A 24,511-nucleotide genomic window follows, 5' to 3' on the forward strand; every position below is an offset into this window, starting at 1 on the left:
GGTATCAACATATCACAAAAGACTGAGCTGTGATAATTCAGGTTTCCATGCTCTGTGTATTTGTGTTCTCTAAAGTCATGATGAGTTTTTAAATATGGAAAAAAGGTGCAATTGGTCATCAATAATTCATAAGAAGTGTGCAATTTGGTAATTTTTAAAAGTCTATTAAATTGATGACTTTTTTATTTTATTTTATAGCCTCGGTGGCCAAAGGGCAGAGGTCAAAAACACAAAAATCAAAGAAAATTTACCAGGATTACCCAAGTCAAAAAACTGGTCATGGTCAGTGGTGCAAATTGTAAAAACACATATGGCATGGAAAAACACAAAAGTAAGCAAAGAAACACGGCCCAGTCACGCATGCAAAGTAGTATCAAAAGAAAAAAGCACTTAGTAGAAAAAATAAATTACCATATACTTATTTGTCATGTTAACTTATTGCATATTAACCTGTTATCATGCAGCCATAGTCAGTCACTGTTTGTAGTCTTTATTGTAATACAGTTTTCCATAGTAGAGTTTGTTAGTACTCTCATGAGAAAATGAGGTAAAGGTCATCTCAGGTCGATGTGAGATGTGCTGCACAGAAGCATTAACTTCAATTTCAATATTGGACCATATTAAGTACAACTACAGAGAGAGAGAGAAATGTTAACTATATGAATGAAGATGGATTTTTTGCTCAGAATGAAAATAAAAAGACATTTCTATATTATAAATCATTATTGATATCACAGATGTAGTATGTCAAAAACTGTTTTTTTTGTTAAAAGTCGTAAGTCATTAAAATCTGTAGCAGCTACATTTAATATTTTTATTTTTCTAGTGATCATGGCCGTTACCTGATGTGTCGACACTTTACTGACTCATTAAGAGGCTACTGATGCTGATAATATTGTCTGAACACATTTGTTTCCACCCCAATACATTTTTGATGTATAGAATTTTAATCATTTCTATCACTTGCTTGGACCTTACACATTTCTCATATAAGTAAACAAGTTAAATGTTATATTTATTGTTTTACTTTATTCACGTTTTTACTTTATTCACATATAATCGACTGCTTTTGTTTTGATAGGAACAAAGAATTACTTTGCGTTACTTCTAAGTCACTGTATCTTTTTCTTTTTTTTAAATTATTGTCACAACTTATTTGGGAACTTGACACAGAGGTGGAAAACAATAATCATTAACTGTTAAATCACTTAGACAAACAATGAATTTTCACACGATCTTAAAGAAAAACTAACCAGGATTCTTTTGTGTTGAAAGATTAAATCAGTGACAAAATGCACAACAGAAGGTTAGAATATTAATGGAAATTGTGCATGAAATCAATAGAGATGTATGATTTGAAAATGATCACTATTTCATCATAATAATGTGACAAGTTTTCTGCAGCCATGCGGTGGTGTAGTGATTTCATGTCTCCTGTACGGTCCACTTGAGGCCTTTTTCTGTGGAGTTTGCATGTTCCTCCAAAGTCTTCCCCGATCACTCCAGAATAAAAGCATCTGATAAAATGTATCATCTTCCTAAATGGCTTTTCTTTTCCTCACAATAAAAGCGGTCTTTCTGCTGATCTGAAGCTGATTTATGAGTGCTTTGTGTGAAACTTTGGCCTTTCAACACAATATAATTTACACAACTATAAATACTTGGCTGCCTTTGACCATCCTCCTCGGTTTCACCCTGCTGCCTTTGGGTGAGAACAACTGGGGCTCTCTATGAATAGGAGTCCTTGGCTTTGGGGTTTGCACCAGCTGTGCTCACTGCGGCCGAGACGCACTCGACAGAGGCCCCCTTCTCTTAATGTAAAGCCTGCATGAAGCACAACAAAAGCTTTTAAGCTTATGTAACCACTTCCAGCTGAACTTCATCTCTGAGTTCAATATCCATACTTGAGCTTTCTTATTTCCTGTGCAAAAAAAAAACAAAAGCAAAAAAAAACACCCCCAGTAATTTCACAGTGCGTTTCCGTCTGAAAACAGCAACTGGCCCGTTTGCAGGCCAAGCTGTGAATGCAGTCTGTGTGTTGACAGAGTCCCTCCACACAGTATGGAATTGCAGCGAGCTATTATTAGATATCGCCTCTAACAAGCCAAAGATGAAGTTGAAGCTAACTAACTGCACTGCAGCCGAGATCCATTATGCTGTATTCAGTATCTAGAGGAGCGCTGCTAAAATGGCTGATACTCAATGTGCAGTGAAGGTCAAGTCGCCCGTCTCTATAAATATAATGGTCTGTCCCCCAGGATGTTCCACACTGCTTGGCATTTCCACTATCTAAAGCTACACCGCAGCCCTGCTGACCAGCTCAAATCTGCCACAAATTTGCATGTGATTGAATGCCACACATGCAACTGACTACTAGCGGGCTTCTAATGATATTAAAATAGATGGGAGGGGTGGGGGGAGAGAGTGGGGGAATGTTTATGAATGGAAGGAATGAGGTTTTCCTCCCTGCTGGCTGTAGTGGCGGACATACAGCTGACTGAGATATCACTTACAGGGGACACTGAGCCCTGCAGGTTGAACAAACAGCTGATACGTCTGGCCTCATGCTCGGCTTCATTCAGAAAACTCCACCTGCATCACTTCCCCCTTTTCTCCTTTATTTTTTTTTTTTTTTCTTTTTTAAATGATCATCATCCACTGGTTTCGTCTATCCGTCTCTCCAACAGCCGTACTTATACCATTACCACAGCGGTACCTGAAAATAATCTGACATGATTGTGTGTTTCCATGGCAACCAAGCCAACGTCTGTAACAGTTTCCCGGTTCCTGTCTACATATATAATTACTGCCAGTGATTACAGCACCGAGACGGCAGAAATGAGCCGAGAGGAAAAGCCGGAGCCGTGTCGACCGCATTGTGGTCCAATACTACTGCGTGTGGTCATTCACTGCTTCATTCATTCATTCACACACACTTTTTACACTCTTTCAATTAGCACCACTGTATTCTACAATAGCTCTTTTCTAATATCGAATAAAGCACCTATTTTCTTTTATGTGTGTAATTGATTTACAAATAAAATTGAGCTGATGTGGATAATGGTTGCCAGTGCGTGGGGCAAGTCCCCTATGTGGACAGCAGGAAGATATTGGGGGGTCAGGAGGATGTTTTTTGATTTCTTTCTCATTTTTGTGAAGAAGTCATTGAAAAACAGCAAAATTTCTTATTAAAACACACATATTTAAAACTCAATATATTTTCAGAGAGAAAGTTGACACAACAAGGTGTTTAATAAGAAACAATCAATTCATTTTGCACAACTTAATGTAATAATAGAAGTTGATCACTTTAGGTCTCCATTAAATGCTGAAGTTGTGCAACATAAGTGTTCTGAAACCTCACCCTGAGAAATTATATTCCTAAAATTGATTTTAATATCTGTTGTGATCACAAGAAGGCAGAATTCTTCTCCTCAACAACTGTATTGTTTTGATTTTGCACTAAAGCTGATTTTACCTTTTTAATTTGTGCAACAGCCTTAGTAAAAATGATTTTTCTTGTTGTCATTGTTAAGTTTTAATGACAATGACAATTTTTTCAAACACTAATTCACCTGATTAATTAGATTTTTAACTGAATTAGAAAAATGAACATGGTATTTGTAAAAAAAAAAAAACATGTAAAACTGATTAGTTAACACAATTAACAACAACTGAATAGATAATCATCAATTAATCAATGGTGAACTGGTCACAAAATCAGTCAGTACCTTGAGGCATTCAGCAGGAAAATGACAGTTCATTTAGACAGAGATTTGCTGGTTTTCCCACTTTGAGCCACTTTATGATACACTGGTACAACCTAGATCATTGCAGACATGGGTGAAAACCCTGTGACATTCCTGAGTGAGACAATTAATTAATTAGATCAAGATAAGCTCAGATGGCAATAAACCCAATGTTTAATGCACAAATAATAATATAATAACATAATTTCATCTCACTTCTAAGCTGATTTGCATTTTTTTCCCCCCAAAACAGTGACCGTGGATAGATTAAAAGTGGGGCTGGCCGCCCTGCAGGTGTCCGCACGTGATTTGCATCCTCGCCGGGTTCCCGTTTGTTTGTTTATTTGTTTGTTTGTTTGGGAGGGGGGCGATCAGCTGTTGTGCAGGGGACCCGGGCTGGGGATAGCCTGCCCGCCTGCCTGCCTGCTGAATTTGGGGGGGAAATGCATTGACGTGAAAACCCCCTGCAGACCCCCCATCGGCGCGTCATGGAACATTTGCGGAGCAGGGACCTCCCCCCTTAAAGGCGTGCGGCGGCGGCGGCGGCGGGCAGACACAACACAGAGACCTGCCCTGCTCCGGACTCTCCATCTCAGGTGACAAATACACCTCCATCCCGCTGCGGGTCGGCGGAGGAGAGGAGAGGCTCCGTGGAGCGGCGGGGACGCGCTCCGTGTGCGTGGCGTGCGCGGGGGGACTTACCGTCCGGGGCACGGGGAGGGGGTCCTCACGGCGACGCGTCGGGGCTGCGGCTCGTCACGGGGTCATCTGTGCACAGCGGGGGTGCAAGGAGATCAATTTTGCATCGTCAGGGTGCTTTAAAATGTCCCCAGGCGACTCGGGTGTAGTTCCAGCCGTGGGCGGCAGGGGGCGCCAGAGAGCTGCAGATGACTGGGATGATTCAGACGTGACAGAGATGCACGAGTCAACCTGATATGATCAGAAACGATTTCACCTTCCTGGGAATCCTGGCATGGGGCTCTACGAGCAGCAGATTAAACATTTCCAGCTCAAAAATTACTTTGATGGATTAATATGAGTCAATTCAAGTTGAATTAATTATTAGCAATTAACATTCAGGTGAGTATTGCACCTCTTAAATATTGTATTCTCTAATAATAATATCACTGATTTAAGAGGACAATTGTGTGAGTCACATCCAGTAAGTATTGAAAACTTTTTTTACTGCCATATTGCCGTATTTGTGACCACCTCATCCATCTTCAGGTTGAGCCCAGCTCAGTGACCCTGCAGAGGTCACCAGTCCATCACTGGGGAAACAAGGAGACAGACAACCCCACACACTCTGAAATAACACCGACGGTTTATCTGGCCTCAAATATATGGTTTTGGCGTGTTGGAGGAAACTGGAGTACCTGAGGAATGAAACGTCACATGCACAGAGAACTTGTAAATGGTAATACTGACGAGAACCCACAACTTTCTCACTCTAAGTTATTTTGTACACAGTGTATATATTCCTATAAATTAATACAAGCTTCTTTTTTAAGATGATCTGTTCAAACACAAGTGCTCAGCATAGTTTTCAAATGGTTTCTACTATTTTTACAACAAGACCCTTCATTAAAAGTAAAGGAAGTTGTGCATGTATTTGGGTTGGTAAATCTATTACACGAATATTATCTCTCTTTTATTCATCGTCATTGCCATTCCCAGTTTAAGACATTTTTTCTAAATGCACCTACAACTGTGTGTGTTTAGTAAAGAATCCTGTAGATGTAGAAAATTCACCCATCAACAACCCCAACTCAAACCAGGGACATTTCAAATCAATTCAGATATGCTCCTTTTCCTTACTGAAGATAAAAATGAAATGAAAAGCACAAATGCAAAAGAAGCCATTTCTCCATTTATTTTTCAACATTTTATTCCCGTAAAAAAGGCCAGAAAAAATGCAATTCATCCTGAGCAGGAGAGCAAAAGCAAGAGACACAATATGAACTAAAACCCGACCACAAAGAGGTGACAGTTCAGTTGTCAGGTGACTTTAAAAGGATTAAAATTCAAACAAATACCCAGATCGTCCCACCAATCAGCATGCCTGACAAACCTCTGCAGCATTTATTTCCTCTTTGCATCACTTTACTCTGCTAACCATTTCACCGACACCTGATGAGGCCAATGTGCTCAGAAAACTTCTTTTCTTCCCTTCACAGCTCCTGAAAAGCTGCCAAAGCGTACAAAGATGCACAAACATTTAACAAAATCCTTTCAGCAAATCACTGAAACCTCCATCGAAGACTGGTCTCAAAGTCAAGATTTAATCTGGTTTTCCTCACAATCACAGGCAAAATATAAACTCTTATTTGAACACTGAGGCAAATCAAACATCCTTGAAAGTATAGAAGTGCAAAAATCTGCAATTTCATTCTGAATAAATCGACCACAGAGGTCTCAAATGTCACATCCCCTACAGCAAGGTCTCCACAGCGTCTCCTCTCACCTGAGCTCCAACATAAATCCTTCACCAATAAAGCTGCATCGCTGCACATATATTTGTAAAGATTACTTTGTGCAATCATACTGCAAGTTATCGACTGTGTCCTTGGACTTTTCGTACAGACTCGAGCTGTGTTGTTCATGATTCAAACATCCGTTGGCGGCTCTGATGGCCGCCCTGTCGTCTGCTCTTCAAAGGCGGCGGCTTTCCTTCAAGTGGCACCTGTCAGCCTCAGCGTCCAGGCCCACTGGCACGGCATCTGGCCAACGGACAGCAGGGGCAGGAAGACCCGCAGCCCCACGGGCTCCACGGGATCCCACTGCAGAGGCCCGTGACCAAGAAGCTCCACCTAGTTTAGATAAACAAAAGAAACACATGAGTGGGGCAGAAGCGCTTCACTGCGAACAACCAGTCGGTCTCGCTCTGCAACACTCAACATTCCTGCAGGGTTTCGTCACTTTGCTGATGTTGTTGAGCCTTTAATTAAAGAGGGTTGTGGGTTTTTTTTTTTTTTCTGACTGTGGCTGTGATCAAGTTTCACTGAGACTCCAACTGCAATGAGCGAGTGGGGTAAAATTTACTTATTATATGTCTTATGAAACACCCTGCTTGAATTATGCACTAACCTTTACATGTTATTTTATTATGAACACATGACTTAAGGAAAATCAGGAGGACAGATCATGTCAATGCAACAACACTGTTTAGTAAATGTGTCATTTTAGCTGCAGTTATTGGTAGATAACAGCAGAAATGTCAGACTGAGGATTTAGTATCTGAAATGTACTTAAAATGGTTATTAATTAAAACATTTGGAGACATACAGGCAGTGGGAAGTTTAAGAAATTAAAACACTCCCTTAACCACAATCACATCAGTGGCAGTAATAAAATATAAATGTGAACTTAGATGTTGTTTTCTAAGCTTTCGTCTCACCTGAGTCAGTCCTTCTGTCATCGGTTCATGGAGTGTTACTGTCCCATTACTCGGCCACTCAAGTAAAATGGCAAAGACGGACTTTTCCTGAGGCTTGAACGTGTACCTGTTGAACATTGGACCCATGAATTAAAAGTGTTACTGTAGAAATAACACACCGCACCTCCAAAAATATTAAAAATGGACTCAATAAATGGATTCAGTAATTGATGATGAGGATGCACCAGATCACCCACCACACTCGAGGCGTCGTGCTTTCTTTCTGGGCTCGCCACGCCGTCGTGTTGTAGATGGCGTCCCCGTTGACCCGCAGCCACTGACCCATCTGCCTCAGACGCTCCTCGAAGATCGGCACGATCCGCCCGTCATGTGTCGGGCCGATGTTCATCAGCAGGTTCCCTCCACAGGACACCGTCTCCACCAGAGTCTGAAACACACAAACACACCAGCTTCAGGTGGCTTTACACACATCTATATGATTACTATGAACTCGCAGGGATCTTAATAAAGTACAATAATTTCTATAAAATGCAGGCATTTAAATGCATCCATTGATGCATTTTTTAAAGAAAATAATGGTAAATTGTATAACATTTCACAACTCAAAATTAAAATAGGGAAAGTCCATTGTGAAATAATCAAATACTAGTTACATCTATTTGCTAAAACTGATAAGTAAAAGGGGTTATATAATGTATTGGATTGATGATCCCTCCTCTTAAAGTAAATAATAATATCAGAAGAAATACAATTTTTGAGTCATGTTTTTCTACCTTCAACAACTTAATTTTCCATTGTCTGTATGTATGTCTGTAAAAATCCATCAGAAATGGCAAATTAGAATCATCACAACTAACTTGAAAACCGGTAAAACCTGTTGCAAAATAAGCACGTGCAGATTATTTGACATATCCCTATACAGGTTTCCATTTCCACGTGGCATCTGGGATCTGATGAGGGTTTCAGCTCACCGCCACGAGCGTGTTGATGGTCAGGTAGTTGCTGAGAGGCGCGTTGCGTCGGTAGCCCCAGGACTTTTTGTCGATGGTCATGCAGTTTTCCCACTTGTGTTTGAGCAGGTGTCCCGGCTGGTAGCGGTCGGTGCAGGTGTAATAACCGCCATGTTTGCAGATAGTGTTCAAACCCCAGCGGTCGTTCGTCACCACCGTGTCTTGAACCGGACTGTCAAGACGAACAGATTTCAAGCAACATGGCAGGAATAATTGAGACATGGCATTTCAGTTTCTTGAGCATGCAAATTTACACGTTTGCACACAAATGTTCATATAGATGCACCCTGCTATGGTTGGCTGTGCATATATTTATATATCTATTAATTTTTAATTGGAGGGAGCAATTAAAATGACATTTCACTTCTACGTTTTCATGTTCACCTGTCATTATAGAGCCAGGCCAAGAAGGCTGTGCTGTTCCAGTAGGTGTCCGGTGCGCCCCCAGGCCCGTCGGACCACAGCACCTCCGGCTTGTACTTAACGACGAGCTCGTAAAGCTCGGGCAGGGTCTTGGCGGTGGGGAAGTAATTTGTCTTGAAAGCGTTTGCAGCATCAGTTTGAAAGAGTGGGTTAAACCACTCAAAGAGAGAGTGGTACAGGCCCAGGCGAAGGTCGCTGTTCGCCCGCAGGGCGCTCGCCATTTCGTCCACCAAGTCTCGCTTGGGTCCAATGTCCACTGCATTCCAGTTCCAGGAGTTTTTCGAGCCCCAGAGAGTGAAGCCTGAAAAGTAAAGCAACAGAAACAGTGCAGCTCAGATATCAGAGAGTCTCAGGTGTCACTGATAGATGCTCGCATTTTACACCAACCAGGTGAGTTTTTATACATTGTGTGTACCTTCATGGTGTTTCGTGGTCAGGACGATGTATTTTGCTCCTGATGAGGCAAAGATTTCAGTCCACTCCTTGGCATCGAAGAACTCAGCGGTGAACTGCGGTGCAAAGTCTTCATAATGGAAACCCGGAGGATAATTCTTCTGCATGAAGTCAACATAAGGCTTCAGTTTGCGCTGCTGCCAGTTAAACCTGAAACAGAAACAAACAACAGGCTGAGGGCTTTAATCGTTAACATTTTTCTGAGAAAGGACAGAATGAGATCAGATGATAACACTAAATTACCAATGATGAAAAGAATCACGAGGTTGAATACCTTTTAGTCAAAATGCAGGTTCATTCATAAATCGATTTTAATGTGCATATTGTAGATAAAAGACTAAATAGTTCAACATTAAAATGGTGGCTGTAGTTAAAAAGAGAACCGATATCAATATATTTCGACTTCGTGTGGTGCTTTGCCCACTTACGGGCTTCGCTATTGGTACCCTCCTTTGGCGCCAGCCAGACACTGAGACAGATCAAAAAAGTTGCCGCGGCAATCATGCCCGCGCGTTGGCGCACGCTCCGCCCCACTCCAAGAGGATATAATCCGGCAGTCCCGTCAGCTCTCCCTTCTTCTTTCTCAGTCTTGAGATTGATCATTGCAAGACAAAGACGAAGGACAAGCCGGCCCGATTTCTGTCGCCTTCCGGCGTCGGACCATTAACCTGCCGCGGATGCGGCACTCCGTTGATGGAGCAAGACTAGCACGAGCGCTGCTTCACCTGCCTTGGCTGGCAGCATCAAAGCCAGCTCAATTCCTGCCCAGCTTGCCTTGCCCTCCCACTCGAAGAAACCAAGCGTCGAGCTGCCTTCAATGGCACCGTTTCATCGGCTTCTGCAACAGACGAGACCAGCGATGACTTACCTACGCCCTGCAATTTTCATGTCATCCTCCTCCTTTCAATGGGATCCTCCGCTCACTTGCCCCTTGGGTGCGGCCGCGCTTATGAAGGAAGTATCTTCACTCCTTTGCCGGGGCGCGCTAATGGAGTTGAGCACGGAGGAGGGGCACTCAGGCTTCTACTCCGCTTATTTCCTGGTTCCCAAGAAAAAGGGAGGATTGAGACCGATTCTGGACCTGCGGGTCCTTAAAGGAATATTTCACCCAAACAACGATTTGGCCTCATTTTCTACTCACCCTCATGCTGAGCAACACTCTGGAGCACTTTTTGATGTCTCAAATACAGCTGGAGTTCCAGGGACAGATACAAACAGAGACCGATAGAGCTCGAAAGAAAAAGGTCCATAAAGTCCACAAAACATGCCTATTTTCCTTCATACTGCTCGTCCACTGTAATCCAAGTGTCCTGAGCGGGTAACGTCCATAATTAATTCGAAATGAGGTCAATTAGTACATTTTTAGAGCGTAAACAGTGCTCTCTTGTACTTCCGCAGTGCACATCTGCCCCCGCAGCCTGAACTATGGGAGCCGCAGCAGACCATGCCAGACGCTTGCGCACTCCACGTCCACTCACGTCAATGTGTTCGAAATGACTGCGGTGCAGCAGGTGTTACTTCATTTCCAGACCAGGATGTGGGGCAGACATGTGTTGGTCAGGTCAGACAACACCACGGTGGTGGCCTGCCTGACAAGACGGGGGGGACTAGATCCCCTCCCCTCCATCGCAAGGCAGCGGAGATTCTGCTGTGGGCAGATCCCCACCTGTCCTCTCTGAGGTCAGAGCGTGACACGTGCCAGGCACACTCAATGTCAGCGAGGACAGGATGTCTCGGGGAGGCCCACTTCCCGAAGAGTGGTGCCTGTCGCCCCGAATGATAACCCGGATGTGGCACAGGTCCGGCCATCCTGTGGCTGACCTTTTCGCCAGTGCAGAGAACGTACAGTGCCTACTCTGGTTCTCGCTCAGGTCGCCAAATGAACCCCCTTTCAGGGTAGATGCCTTGTCTCACGGGGTCTGGCCTTCGGGCCTCCTTTACGCCTTCCCTCCGACAAGCCTCTTGACCCCTTTACTGCACCGGGTGCAGTTGCAGGGCCTTCAAATTCTCGTGGTTGCCCCGGACAACCCGAGCGCCAGGTGGTTCCCGGACCTGGTTCAGTTGGCGGTTGGGGATCCCTGGCCGATCCCCGACGAACCAGATGCCCTACTCCAAGCGGGGGGTGCACTGCAGTCCCACCCCATCTTGGGCAGGAGACTCCAGGTCTGGATGCGGAGAGGGTGAGACTAGCAGTGCTAGATCTCCCTCTGGCCGTGGTGTCCACTATCCAGAGTGCCAGGGCCCCCTCTACTGTCAGGTCTTACAGGTCTCAGTGGCGCCTCTTTGCGTCATGGTGCTCAGAGAGGGGTGTGGACCCCAGCTCCTGCACCATCACCGGGGTTCTAGAGTTTCTGGAGGTTCTGAGTTTGCTGGATCGCGGTCGCTCTGCTTCCACCCTTGCGATGTTTGCATCGGGCATCACGATGGGCCACGATGGCTTCGGGTGCTTTTGGCACGCATCCACCCTCAATTGAAGCGATTTCTGCGTGGGACGTGTCGGTTTAGGCCTCCCGCTAGAGATGTCGTTCCCCTGTGGGACCTCCACATCGTGTAGGATGGTCTGGGGGGGCCCCCTTTGAGCTTTTGGAGCAGGCAGACTTCTATTTTCTCTCCATCAAGGCTGCCCTCCTTTTGGCTCTGGCTTCTGCCAAAAGGGTCGGGGATCTCTGCGCCCTGTCGGTCCACCCCTCCTGAATGTCCTTCAGCCAGGATGGTGGTCTGGTTCCTCTCTGGCATAACCCAGCCTTTCATCCCAAGGTTATCCCTTCAGATTTTCATTTGAGAATGATACGGGTCAGGGCGCTTTGCACCTCGCATGGTTCATCAGTGGACGATCCACGGTTGAAGTTGCTATGTCCGGTCAGGGCTCTGCATTGTTACGTTGAATGTACAGCTAGCTTCCACACGATGGACCAGTTGTTTGAGGGATTCAGAGCCAGGGGGTGTGGAGCCCCGCTGTCCTACCAGCGCTTTACCCACTGAGTTGGTGGGTCTATTACGGCTGCTTATGAGGCACAGAACCGCCCGCCACCATTGTCACGGTGGGTGACATCTGCCAGGCTGCTTCTTGGGCTTCTACGTCTACTTTCCTGAGCTCCAATCTTGTGGATATGTGCGCAGATTCTGTGGCCATGTCGGTCTTAAGCGGGGATAGGGGTCTTGTAGCTAGGTTTACACTTGCACGACTTTTTGCCACGATGTTGTCGTGGCAAGGCGTGCCAATCTGGAGTCACAAACCTGCATACTCCCGCACTGTTCAGGACTAGTTCACGCACAGTTCACGACCAATTCACGAATAGTTCACGAATGCACCCGTCAGTGTCACGAACTGGCACAACGCATTCAGGATGCATTCACGCATAGTTTGCGCGTATATTTTATGAGCTTCCCGCATTGGCACCACGTGGTTGCGCGCACGGTTACGCGCGTCATAAAAAAGGGGGCTTCCCCAACCCCGGGTCATTTTTGGATTTACTGTGGAACAGACAACATGCTGAATGCCAGAGACACCATTGTTGCAGAGAAGAGAAGATGCCAATACCTGGCAGCTGCTCTGTGTTGAAGAGCAGCAGAAAAGGCGCTGCCTCGGGCCCAGAGCTGAAGGGGGCCCCAACGGACGGCTGACATCAGTCAATTTCAATGCCAAATTAAAGGCGCTACACTTGATGCTGCAACGACAGTGTGTCGAAAATCCCCCGCATGGGGCCCTTTTCCGGGTACGAGCCGGTGGCTGGCACATATCCTCCCGCATTGTCCCGACGCGTTCACGAGGAGTTCACGGACAGTTGGTGCATAGTTCACGACCCGTTCGCGATATTTTGTTGTGACCAAAATTTTGAACATTTCAAAATTCTCGTCCCAATATAGCACGCAGTCACGACGGGTTTACGCACACTTCACGCCACGTCACACCACTGTACAAGTAGTTTGCGACTCGATTCGTGGCAATGCGTGCCACAGAATCGTTCAAGTGTAAACCTAGCTTGTTGCTTAAGTGGACTGGTTTTTTTGACCTGGCCAGCTGCTGTTTTCCCTGGGGGACTTCAGACTGCGGCGAGGTTCTTGCCCACCTACCTGTGTGACTCTGGGAGTCCTGACCATTGTGTGCATGTTCCATTGACCGTATTTCATTGTTCTTTATTGGACACGTGTGCGGTCAGCGCCTCGGTGCGAGGATGCTTGACGACAGTATCTTGTGGGTTTGGTGTGGTTGTACTGGGTGTACAGCCTGCCTGCTTCCTGTTCCATGCCAATCTCGTCAGCTGATCCAGCTGGGAGTACATTTATCCCTACAGCCTCCAGCTTGGTAGGACACCAATAGCGAAGCCCGTAGGTGGGCTAAGCACCACACGAAGTAGATATTATAGTTACTAGACGTAACTACAGTTCTACAAGTGTGTGCATGCCCACTTACCTGCTAGCCCAGCTGGACTGCTTCCGTGTTCTCCTGGGCCGATCTGAAGAAGAGAGAGCTGACGGGACCGCCGGATTATATCCTGTTGGAGCGGGGCGGGGCATGCACCAACGCACGGGCATGATTGGCACGGCAACTTTTTTGAGCTGTCTCAGTGTCTGGCTGGTGCCAAAGGAGAGTACCAAGAGAGCAGTCCGTAGGTGGGCACGCACACACTCATAGAACTGTAGTTACATCTAGTAACTATAATATACGGTACTTCATAATTTGTTTGAACTTAAAGCTTGTGTCCGGAGTTCCCGTTCGTTTCCAACGTATGTATCATTTTTCAACAGAGCTTAAATGTGTCAGTCTGGTTCGATACTACAATATAATATTAGCATAAAGCAATATAAAAATTTATTTATGAGCCCCACCTTCGTCTCATAGACCCCCATGTTATCCGAAAAAACGCCGGTCAGCGTCAACCAAAAGAGTTCAAGCTTCTGCCTTGTCGTGCCGTCAATCAAAGTGTGCGCGCAGCCAGAGAGCACGTGCACTCGCCCAGGCAGAGGTGAGTTAGCTATGCAGCAGCCGCTCCGCTTACCTCGGATATAACCACTGTCTGCTGAACATCCACCGTAAACAGCTAAACATGAAGGATGCTGTAGGACTCGGAGGCTCTCGTTTTCACCTGACGGATAATAGCGTGCACAATTAAAGGGGCGTGACTTGGTCGCTCATGAAAGCAGAGGGAAGGCGGAACCTCCAGACGTTGGATTAAAAAAAACCCTCTCTCTTTCAAAACTCCGGAGACGAGCTTTAAAGATTAAGTTTAAAAGAAACGAATTCCAACAGATCTATTTCACTTTGACCACTTTTATGTGTGTGAACGTTACTGAGATTTCAGATTCATAAACAAGTGAATGTGTTTATCAGATTTTTGTTCAGATTCCTAACTTGTATGATCTTTAATAATTAGCTGGTCACTTAAAGTGTAATAAAACCTGAAAAAGTGATATATTAACCATAAGTAAAATTTGAAACAGTACACTTAAGAAATGAATAATTTTCTCCAAATAATAATAAAAGAATAATTTTAACACTTTGAGACACTGAGTATCTTTCAAAACTAGGTGTGACATATACACTGAAGATTCCCCTTCTGGTTACCTGACCACAGGGCAACTCAACATAACTAAGGAGATACATACCGATCGCGCAGATATTCTAAATGATTACAGAGTAACTAACAAATGAAGGGGCACAACATAGATTTGGATAAATCCATAATGACCAAACACTAATGTGATAAATTGTTGCCTATATTCACAAATAAATCTGAAATAGTGAAAGAGTATAACAATGATAGGGAGGACACAGAATAACTTGTCAGTTACCAAAACACTACACACCCGACTGATATTAATGTGTCTTTTCAAAGTTTGTCTCGGTTACGATGCGATCAGGATGCGATTGATTTAGTGATTTGCTGATCATATGAAAGAGGAAGTGCTCACCAGAACCACTCGCTGCCAAAGCTCGGGACGGAAAACACTCCCCAGTGTATGAAGATGCCAAACTTGGCCTGATCGTACCACTCGGGCAGCGGTCTGGAGTCGATTGATTCCCAGTTGGGTTCATATTTTCCTTCGCAGACGCCGAAGATCATCAAAAGAAGCAGCGGTGAAAGTGCGGCAATTACCTTCCGCGACCCCATTTCAGATCTGAATCAGTCTGTGTGTGGAAAATAATCCGGTTAAACGAGATGGTTGTCACATGAAGAGGCATGCACTGAAGTGGAAACAAACAGGTGACAAGATGAGGTGGAGATGTAAAAAAAGTCATGTGACAAGACAACCAAAACAAGGAAACGCAGCTTCCTCTTTCGGTCCCCTCTGATTCGTTGTGAGTTCTTACTGTCAACTAGGCCTGGGCGATTATATGATCGTGATTGGTGATCACGATTAATTTCCCGTCGATCACGGTGATCAGCTGTGGGCACATTTACTCGATCAGACATGGCAGAAATGTGCGTGACCACAGCCAATCACAGTCGACTTTTTCCTGCTGAACATCCGCCTGTAAGTTGTCTGAGAAGTAAACAGAGATGGAGCTGAACGTGGAGCCGAGGGCAGCGAAGCAGATGAAGTCAGTAATGCGTCGGAGTTATCCTCTGAAGATGAGGCTGCTGGTGACAGGAAAGGCTGCTCCACCCGCACCGCTGCTAGCTCACCGCTGCTAGCACACCGCTGCTAACACAGCGATCCGCAAGGAATCTGGTCTTTTGAGTCCAGGAACTACTGGTGATACAGTTTAACTAACGATCGTTCAGTTCTTCTCTTTTACTGAAAAAACGATGCATCGCATCATTGAACAGATCACCACGTCTTGCCGCTAAGGGCCTCCACACACTACAGGATAATCGGGCCGAATTTTGCCCCGATCTTCTCCTCCCGATCGAGGCCGACAGGGTCCGATTGTCGGGAGTATGCAAATGAGTTCGGGTCCGATCTTCGTGTAGTGTGCGGTGTGTTCCGAGAGATTTTTTCCGGTCGGAGCCTCTCGGGAGGCGTCGGAAGGGGAGATCGGAGATAATGAACATGTTCAATATTTCCGATCGCAAATCCTGTAGTGTGTGGTGCGCTCCGAGAGGCGCCGATCAGCTCTGAGTAGAGCTGTCCACACCCTCGAAATAAAGCTCTCTGATTGGGTGAACAGCTCCGTCTCACCAAGGTGCCGCTGATTAAAAAAAATCCCCCCGCAGCTGTCAGAGCTGGATGAATATATGTCTGTGAAATATATTCACTATATACGACAGTGAAACAGAAAAGCCAGAGCTCCTAAACTCAGCTGTGCAGAAAGTGATGGTTCATCCTGTCGCTCCTGGATGAACTGGATTTCCTCCATTCAGACCCAAACTCCGATCTAATATTATGGAATGAAATCCCTATCAAAATTCAAGAGCATTTTAAATTGATTTGAGAGCAGCATTGATCGATTTCATTCTCGGATTTCATGATATTGTCTCTCAGAACTCTGCTCTCGCGCTCAAATTTGCTCTGCGCGTGCTCAAACTGTGTCCTCGCGCTTGCTTACGATGCTCTCGCGCTCAAATTTTCCCTGCGCGCGCTCAAACTGTGTCCTCGCGCTCGGTTACGACGCTGCTCGCGCAGATTTTGTGCGCTCGCACTCAAACTCCTCCTCTTGCTCTCACGGAACTTGTGCTCACGGATTTCTGCTCTGCTCTCGGATTTTTCGTGTACCAACGCTGTCAACCAATAGAAAGCCGGCTCGCTCTGACCAATCAGATTATCCCTGTTTGTATACGGGTGCGTTCGCTGTTTCTGAGGAGCGTCGCATACGGGCGGACACCCTTTCAACGGGTTTTATTCACTTCCTCCCTCCGGGGCTGTAATAAATGTGATTTCTTTAAAAAAAATTTTATCACTGTTGGAATAAATATCATGCAATACATACAACAGCGTCCAAGCTTCTCATTACAATGGCTGTATTGTATAATAATAGCCGCATCGAACACTGCTCTTTGAGGTGTGCTGGTGGGAAAACAATGTCACCATCCTGAAGGAACGAGGTACCTTTTGTCAGTTTGATTTTCTGTTAAATTGACATAATCACATTCCAATAAACGGGCCAAATTCAACTCGTTTTCCCGTCCTGACTGACAAAATGGATTTTCCACTCATTTCCCGTTTGACAGGTGGGCGGGGCTTACGCCGCTCTCAAAGTAAAGCTGTTCTTAACACAGCGGCAGATGTCTGCCTGCTGCTCCAGCCTGCTGTCAGGACTGTAAATAACTCATAAAAGTTGTATTAGTGTTACACGAAGAAGCTCACTCTGTGCTTTGCTGGTCTTTGGTTCTCATTGTTCGACGCTAAACTGCATTTTTTCGACTCCCAACTAAATGAAAGTAGTTAAAAAAATGACCAGCAGGGGTCGCCCTGTATTGCTCTCCTCATCCCTCCGAATTTACACAGTGTACAATGAGATTGTAGAGAAGGAGTTAAACTCCTTTCGCACGCAACTAATACGCCAAAGGAGTGAGAGAAAACAGAGAATTTATTGATTTGTTGACTGTTTACGTGATTAAAAACATGCAAACAATAAATAAACCCATGCTGTACAACAGCAACAATGGTAAGACCATTCTGACTGTAATGGCTCCAGTTTCAGTGTTCATGTCATATGTGGAAATAAATTATAATGCGTCTCTGTCAGAAGTACTGTTTGACATGTGTATTGGAGCCTGCATGTGTCCTGGTTTTATGATACTGACAAGGTAAAAACATGAAAATAATATAACAACAATCTGGATAACTCCACTGTGTTTCTCCACTGATCACAGATGATGAGGAGAGCAATACAGGGCGACCCCTGCTGGTCATTTTTTTAACTACTTTCATTTAGTCGGGAGTCGAAAAAATGCAGTTTAGCGTCTAACAATGAGAACCAAAGACCAGCAAAGCACAGAGTGAGCTTCTTCGTGTAACACTAATACAACTTTTATGAGTTATTTACAGTCCTGACAGCAGGCTGGAGCAGCAGTCACACATTTGCCGCTGTGTTAAGAACAGCTTTACTTTGAGAGCGGCGTAAGCCCCGCCCACCTGTCAAACGGGAAATGAGCGGAAAATCCATTTTGTCAGTCAGGACGGGAAAACGAGTTGAATTTGGCCCGTTTTTTGGAATGTGATTATGTCAATTTAACAGAAAATCAAACTGACAAAAGGTACCTCGTCCCTTCAGGATGGTGACATTGTTTTCTCCACCAGCACACCTCAAAGAGCAGTGTTCGATGCGGCTATTATTATACAATACAGCCATTGTAATGAGAAGCTTGGACGCTGTTGTATGTATTGCATGATATTTATTCCAACAGTGGTAAAAAAATTAAAAGAAATCACATTTATTACAGCCCCGGAGGGAGGAAGTGAATAAAACCCGTTGAAAGGGTGTCCGCCCGTATGCGACGCTCCTCAGAAACAGCGAACGCACCCGTATACAAACAGGGATAATCTGATTGGTCAGAGCGAGCCGGCTTTCTATTGGTTGACAGCGTTGGTACACGAAAAATCCGAGAGCAGAGCAGAAATCCGTGAGCACAAGTTCCGTGAGAGCAAGAGGAGGAGTTTGAGTGCGAGCGCACAAAATCTGCGCGAGCAGCGTCGTAACCGAGCGCGAGGACACAGTTTGAGCGCGCGCAGAGAAAATTTGAGCGCGAGAGCATCGTAAGCGAGCGCGAGGACACAGTTTGAGCACGCGCAGAGCAAATTTGAGCGCGAGAGCAGAGTTCTGAGAGACAATATCATGAAATCCGAGAATGAAATCGATCAATGCTGCTCTCAAATCAATTTAAAATGCTCTTGAATTTTGATAGGGATTTCATTCCATATAATATCTGCATCTCCACCAGTCCTGCAATAATCCCAATGTTTTAATTAATCTCCGTTATTAACCATCACGGAAGAATGGGGAAGAAAAAATAATAATAAAAGAAAAAAAAAAACTTTCCACTGATTCCGTGCCCTCAGAGACAGAGCGGACTATAATGAAACTTTCCTAATCAATGTATTTTTACTCTGATTTAAACTATCAAATCTGTGGACATAAATAATGATTTAAGATATTTGATGATTTAAAAAAGATTTAAAAAAGTAGCTTTTATTTGACACGGTCTGCTAATAACTTTATTCTACTGCTGCACTCGGGACTCAAAAGTTAAAAAAAAAACAAAAAAAAAAACACACAAACAGATTAGCTAATAAGCTGAATTATTATTAAATGTAAATTATAATAAAATGATCTGAAACTATGTTTCCCTCTTCTGTACTGGAACATTTAAATTTTCTAACAAGGTGCTGACAGTCCGTGCTCCGTGCGCACGGCGGGTGGGGGTCTGCACTGAAGGAGCGATACCAATGTGAATGAATGAACTGAGGGAACGAATGAGTTCTCCACTTATTATTGAAAGTGGAGATGAATGTAAAAACAGCAATGAAGGGAAACAGCAACACAGTCACGTCGGACGACGTGAGATTTGGGGGAGTGAGGAGCCTATTCTCGGCTGAAGAATCTGCTAGTGTGTGTTCTGCTCCGGAGTGACACCGCACACTAGACGATCAGGAGAGGAAGATCAGGTACGATCTGTCCTCTGCTGTCGTGTAGTGTGTGGTGTCTGAATCAGGGAAGATTGAAAAAATCCTGTAGTGTGTGGCTGGCTTAACACTCTTCTTCTAACAACATGCAGAGAGAGCCTGCAGCGCCTGCGTCGAACTTCTTCTTCTGTGGTGTCTGTGTAAAATAAGGTTGAACATGCAAACAGCACACCTAGTGGCAGGAAGTGCAAATGCAGTCATGGCGTCGTCTGTGGCCGTGGTCTGAATGAGGATCTCCCTGAGTTTATTCCAAATGTTTCAGAAACCAGAATATTTATCTTAACACGAATATTGACTGCACATAAATGTAGCCAGTGTCGTCTTTTCAGATCACTGCACCATACGAGCAACATTGTAAGAGGAGAAAAATGATTAATTTGGTCTATTTTTTTTTATTGTAGTTTTGTACTGTTACATTTTAAATCTAATCTGTCAAGTCTAGATTATTTAAATGTTGTACATTTGACTCAAGCATTAATAATGGCAGCAGCATATTTAGCATCAGAACTTCAAAATAATGTTTACATTCTAAATCACCTTCGTTATCCCCAGAGGGTTTCTGTAGTTTTTTCATCTTTCATAGCAACAAAAATCCTCAGGGCTGTAAACTGTCACACTTTAACTAACGATCGTTCAGTTCTTCTCTTTTACTGAAAAAGCGGTGCATCGCAAGATTTTATTATCTTGGTCCTTGATTTTTTTTTTCCATTTACTGCACTGTTAAGTGAGATTGTTCTTATATTTTTCTATGTTTATATTATTTAATTTGCATTGCTATTTACTTGGTTTGTTAATAAAATGTTAAACTGTTCTATAGTTCTAGTTTTCAGTGCAGATGCTTTAAAACTGGTTTAAAAACAATATAACATATCGTGATTATAATCGAGATTGAATGATATGAAACAAAAAATCGTGATCATTTTTTTTGCCATATCGCCCAGCCCTAATATATATATATGTATATGTGTATATATATATATATATATATATATATATATATATATATATATATATATAGATATATATATATATATATATATATATATTTGTTTATCACATTTTTGTGAAACACAGCAATTTCTGAGGAACTAAAAGAAATCTATTACAACAAGTGGTGTCCAGTCCTCTGAACATTTATTCAGCTTTCAAAACAATGAAATATTTTGTCTGGGTAAACACACAATGTAACAAGCAGTCGTAAACATTCACACTCTTCTTAAAGTGTCAAAAAAGAAATTTAAACTTTAATATAATTTTAACAAAAGTAGTCAGAAACAAGGCTGTAAAAAAAGTCATACATACAAATAAAAACATAACTCCAGTCATGCATTATGTGGAGGAATTTGCGGGTGGCTAATACATGTTTGAGAAAAAGCCCCATGATTGATTATTTACTGCTTTACTCTCGCCATTTCCTCCTATTTACTTTGTTCTGTTGTTAACTACAGTAGTGATGTGTTTTCACCAACACGGTTGAACGCGCACAAGTAAAGTCAGCTTATACCACGCTAATCTCTTACTGATAAAACTTATCACAATGTAGCATTTGAAGTTAACAATATGCAGGGTTTCCGCCAGACCTTTTCAGTCTGGGCGCCCTGCCCGCGCTAAATGGTGCAGCACCAGAACAGTAGAAGAAAAAAAACTCTCGGACACGGCAGCATTAGCAGCGTTAGCAACGCGGCACCACGCGGCCAAACTTTTTTTCTGCAGTAAACACTGATATGCTGCAGACTGGAGAGCCATAGAGCCACAAAAACATTGAAATGTTCAACAAATCCATTATTCATTGCAGATGCAACAGGTGCAGGCTATTTCCACAGCCTGGATTACTCCGAGCACATCCCACTCTGACGGAAATGAATGCAGCAGCGTGCCACAGGGGTCCTTTCTTGAGCGGCAGCTTTAGCTGCCCGCACATGTGCCTGATCAAAAATTGCGTCATTTTATAGAACGGATCAAAAATCGGCTTTTTAAAAGAAAATACGGTCGATGGCCGATACATCCGGCCGATACATCGGTCGAACTCTCGAACAAGTGAATGAAAATATATCTCACAGAAACACACACACGTACTGTCTTGTGGTTTATCATCTGGATTCCGTAGCTTTAGGTGAAATGGGACGGGCTGCTATGCTTCATGCAGGTTTTGCAGGTGATGCAGTTGAGGGATTTTACCAGTCACATGTGTATTTCCTCCAAAATGCCAATTTTTTTCACCAGATCTCATGAGTGTGCCATGTTTGGTAACATATCGAGTATGTTTGGGGCCTCAAAAACATGTTTGCTGTGCTCAGATTCTAATAGAGAGGTTTGAAAGGCAGGTGGGGTCATTCTGATTTTAGAATTCCATCAATCGAAACACTAAACAGGCCTGAACGGAGGAAAGAAGTGATCCAAATGAAAACTGGCTATGTAAATTAACACTGGCATTAAAGATGAATACATTTTTTTGTAAACATGTAAAATTTATCCACACTGCTGTGGGATAAAAAAAAAACACAGTATTTTGAATTTACGAGTATTTTGTATTTCGTATTCATTGCAACACGCATAAAGTATCCCAGATTAGTTTGAAAAAACAAACATTATTGGTGTTCATGCTGCAACAGAGGATCTATGAGGTGTTTGAGGCCTCATTCAGGCCTTTGAACCCGTGTCTCATTTAGAACAGGGTGAAACACATTCCCAAGTTTAACAGTACATTGAGTCAAAGGATGAGTCCAAATGTTAGTTAATGTAGAAGTAATAAGTAATATCTGACTAGAATAAAAAATAAGACATATGAGAATAGATCAGCAAAACGTGTGTGTCTCATACAGCAAAAGAGAGAAAGATAAAAAACAATGTGCAGACTTGGTGTGGTTTATTAATCTTTTAAAGTTCACAACTGTTTGAGGGGGAGTCCCATTACAGGTGAATTTAATCATTTCTCACACAAGCACACCTAAAAAACAATGGAAACTCTGAGGACGTTTGGAGCACTCGTGTCACTAATTCCTGAGTAACCACGATCACTGGACCAGTTCTAGGTTCGAATTGAGTGGGGAAAAGTTAATAGCACACCAGGAATCACTGATGACAAAAGCTGGCAACTTTACTTAAACTTTTCACAAAAAAAAACAAATGAACAATCATACAATCATGAAATAAACACCCCTTTTTTTCTTTTAAGAATGAGCAAAGTTTTAACTCAGTATTATTTGAAAAGATTCTTGAATTCTAATTTGGTTTCTAATAGAAATTATGTTAATTCCTATTTTTTTTCTATTTGGACCGGTCAAAATAAATTATTCTATTTTGTCTCAAGTGAAATGAGTAACATCTCCTTAATTCAGCTTCCTTTGAGTTAACTCTTATTTTCGATCTTTGTATTGCAAGTAAATGGAATCTTATAAATCACCTCCTTTTCAAGTTAATTTAGTTGTCCCCTTTTTCACTTCTGCTTCCTTTACAGAACACAAAATATGTCACCAATTGACATCACAATACAAAAAGAAAAATCAAATTGATCAGTGTCAAATTCACAGTTCAAGTTTATCCTGAGTCCAAATGCTGTCTCAGATCCTACCGCAGAAGTGATGCAGAAGCTCAGCTCAACCGAGCTTGAAAGAAATGGCGCTGCAGCATCTCTGCTCAGCACGTATGCATGCATCCACAATCATGAGGACTTTAACACAACAGAAAACATCATGAACTCACCAAAACCGGTGTTTCCAAAAGCATGTGAAACGATCCCCGTTTCACAAAGTGTGTTTTTATCCCTTTCAACGCTTTTTTCTCCTTTTCTCGCTGCACAATCCTGCAGCTCTCCTCGCTCGTTAAGCAGCATGGAGTTTCACCGTCTTTTTATCAGAGGGAAGTTGCATCATAACCCCAAAAAATATATTAAATCATTTAAATTCTTGAAATTGCAAAAATAAAAAATGAATTGTTTTTTAAGGTTCAAGCCAAATGAATTAAATAAAATATTTATTCAAATTAATGGCTGTTTCTTTTTTTCTTCAATTTTAAAACTTTATTTAAACCGGGGGTGACACGTTGTCATGGCAACAGTGGCTGAGGACGTTGTCATGAGAAAAGAGGCAGATGACATCACCAGAATCCATCTCACATCAAAGCACCTCAGACCACTTGAAAGCAGCCTCATTCACACACAGCAGCAGTCAGATGAACAGCAGCTTCTTACAGAGCAGAGATCTTCTTGAATCACTGAACATTATGGAACACCGGCTTATTGGTAGAACGCAGTCAGAAAACACAATGGTATCGCAGACTGAAATGAACCGTCGGAGGCTGGAGGACTTAGAGAGACTGTACGTTCAGACAGAACGTGACAGGGTGAAGAAAGAAATGGAGGTTGAGCTTTACAACAATATCATTGTGAGCAACAAAGTCACAATGACGGAAGAAAGTATGTCAGCCATAATAACTGACGTGCAAGAGAGACTGAGAAAGCAGATGGAGTTAAAGTCTGCGTACGAGATGGCCGAGAGAGACGTGAACACACTGAAAAGGAAGGTGGCTGAAGAGAGCAAGAAGCTGGACATGAAACTGAAAGAGCAGGCGGAGCAGATGAAACAGATAATGACACTCCTGAGTCCAGACATATGGACCCCTGAAGTAGACTCTTCTGATGTGCAAAGTCCTGCAGACAGTGGAAACAGCGAAGTCAGTCACTGGGAAGTTAAATACTTTGCGGAAAAACTGCAGCACGAATGCACAAAAATCAGCTTGCTTCAGAAACAGATAGACATGTTTCACAGCATGCTGAAGGCTTTTCCCAAATATTCAGTGTGGGCCATGGTCAATGAAGGTCTGACCAAACTATTGGCCACATTTGGTGAGAATTACGACCAGCACCAACAAATCACAATGCTGCGGAACAAGGTGGAGGAGGACTTGCACAA

At 43.4% G+C, this 24,511-nt stretch overlaps 1 protein-coding gene across 2 annotated transcripts; it reads right to left on the minus strand.

Moving 5' to 3' along the window:
• Window positions 1–5,607: 5,607 nt before the first annotated feature.
• LOC115406911 (plasma alpha-L-fucosidase-like) lies at window positions 5,608–15,201 on the minus strand. Of its 2 annotated transcripts, none has more exons than XM_030117181.1 (7): window positions 14,946–15,201; window positions 8,995–9,182; window positions 8,541–8,880; window positions 8,118–8,328; window positions 7,383–7,573; window positions 7,147–7,252; window positions 5,608–6,559 (listed from the first exon to the last, which is right to left on the minus strand). In XM_030117181.1, the coding sequence occupies exons 1-7, from the start codon at window positions 15,143–15,145 to the stop codon at window positions 6,422–6,424; spliced, it is 1,374 nt and encodes a 457-aa protein (XP_029973041.1). In that variant the 5' UTR covers window positions 15,146–15,201; the 3' UTR covers window positions 5,608–6,421. The 2 variants fall into 2 exon arrangements, with proteins under 2 accessions (XP_029973041.1, XP_029973042.1); XM_030117182.1 differs by lacking the exon at window positions 14,946–15,201 and adding an exon at window positions 13,447–13,606.
• Window positions 15,202–24,511: the final 9,310 nt, after the last annotated feature.

The sequence above is a fragment of the Salarias fasciatus genome, chromosome 19 (genome assembly GCF_902148845.1).
Source record: "Salarias fasciatus chromosome 19, fSalaFa1.1, whole genome shotgun sequence".
NCBI classification, from domain to species: Eukaryota; Metazoa; Chordata; class Actinopteri; order Blenniiformes; family Blenniidae; genus Salarias; species Salarias fasciatus.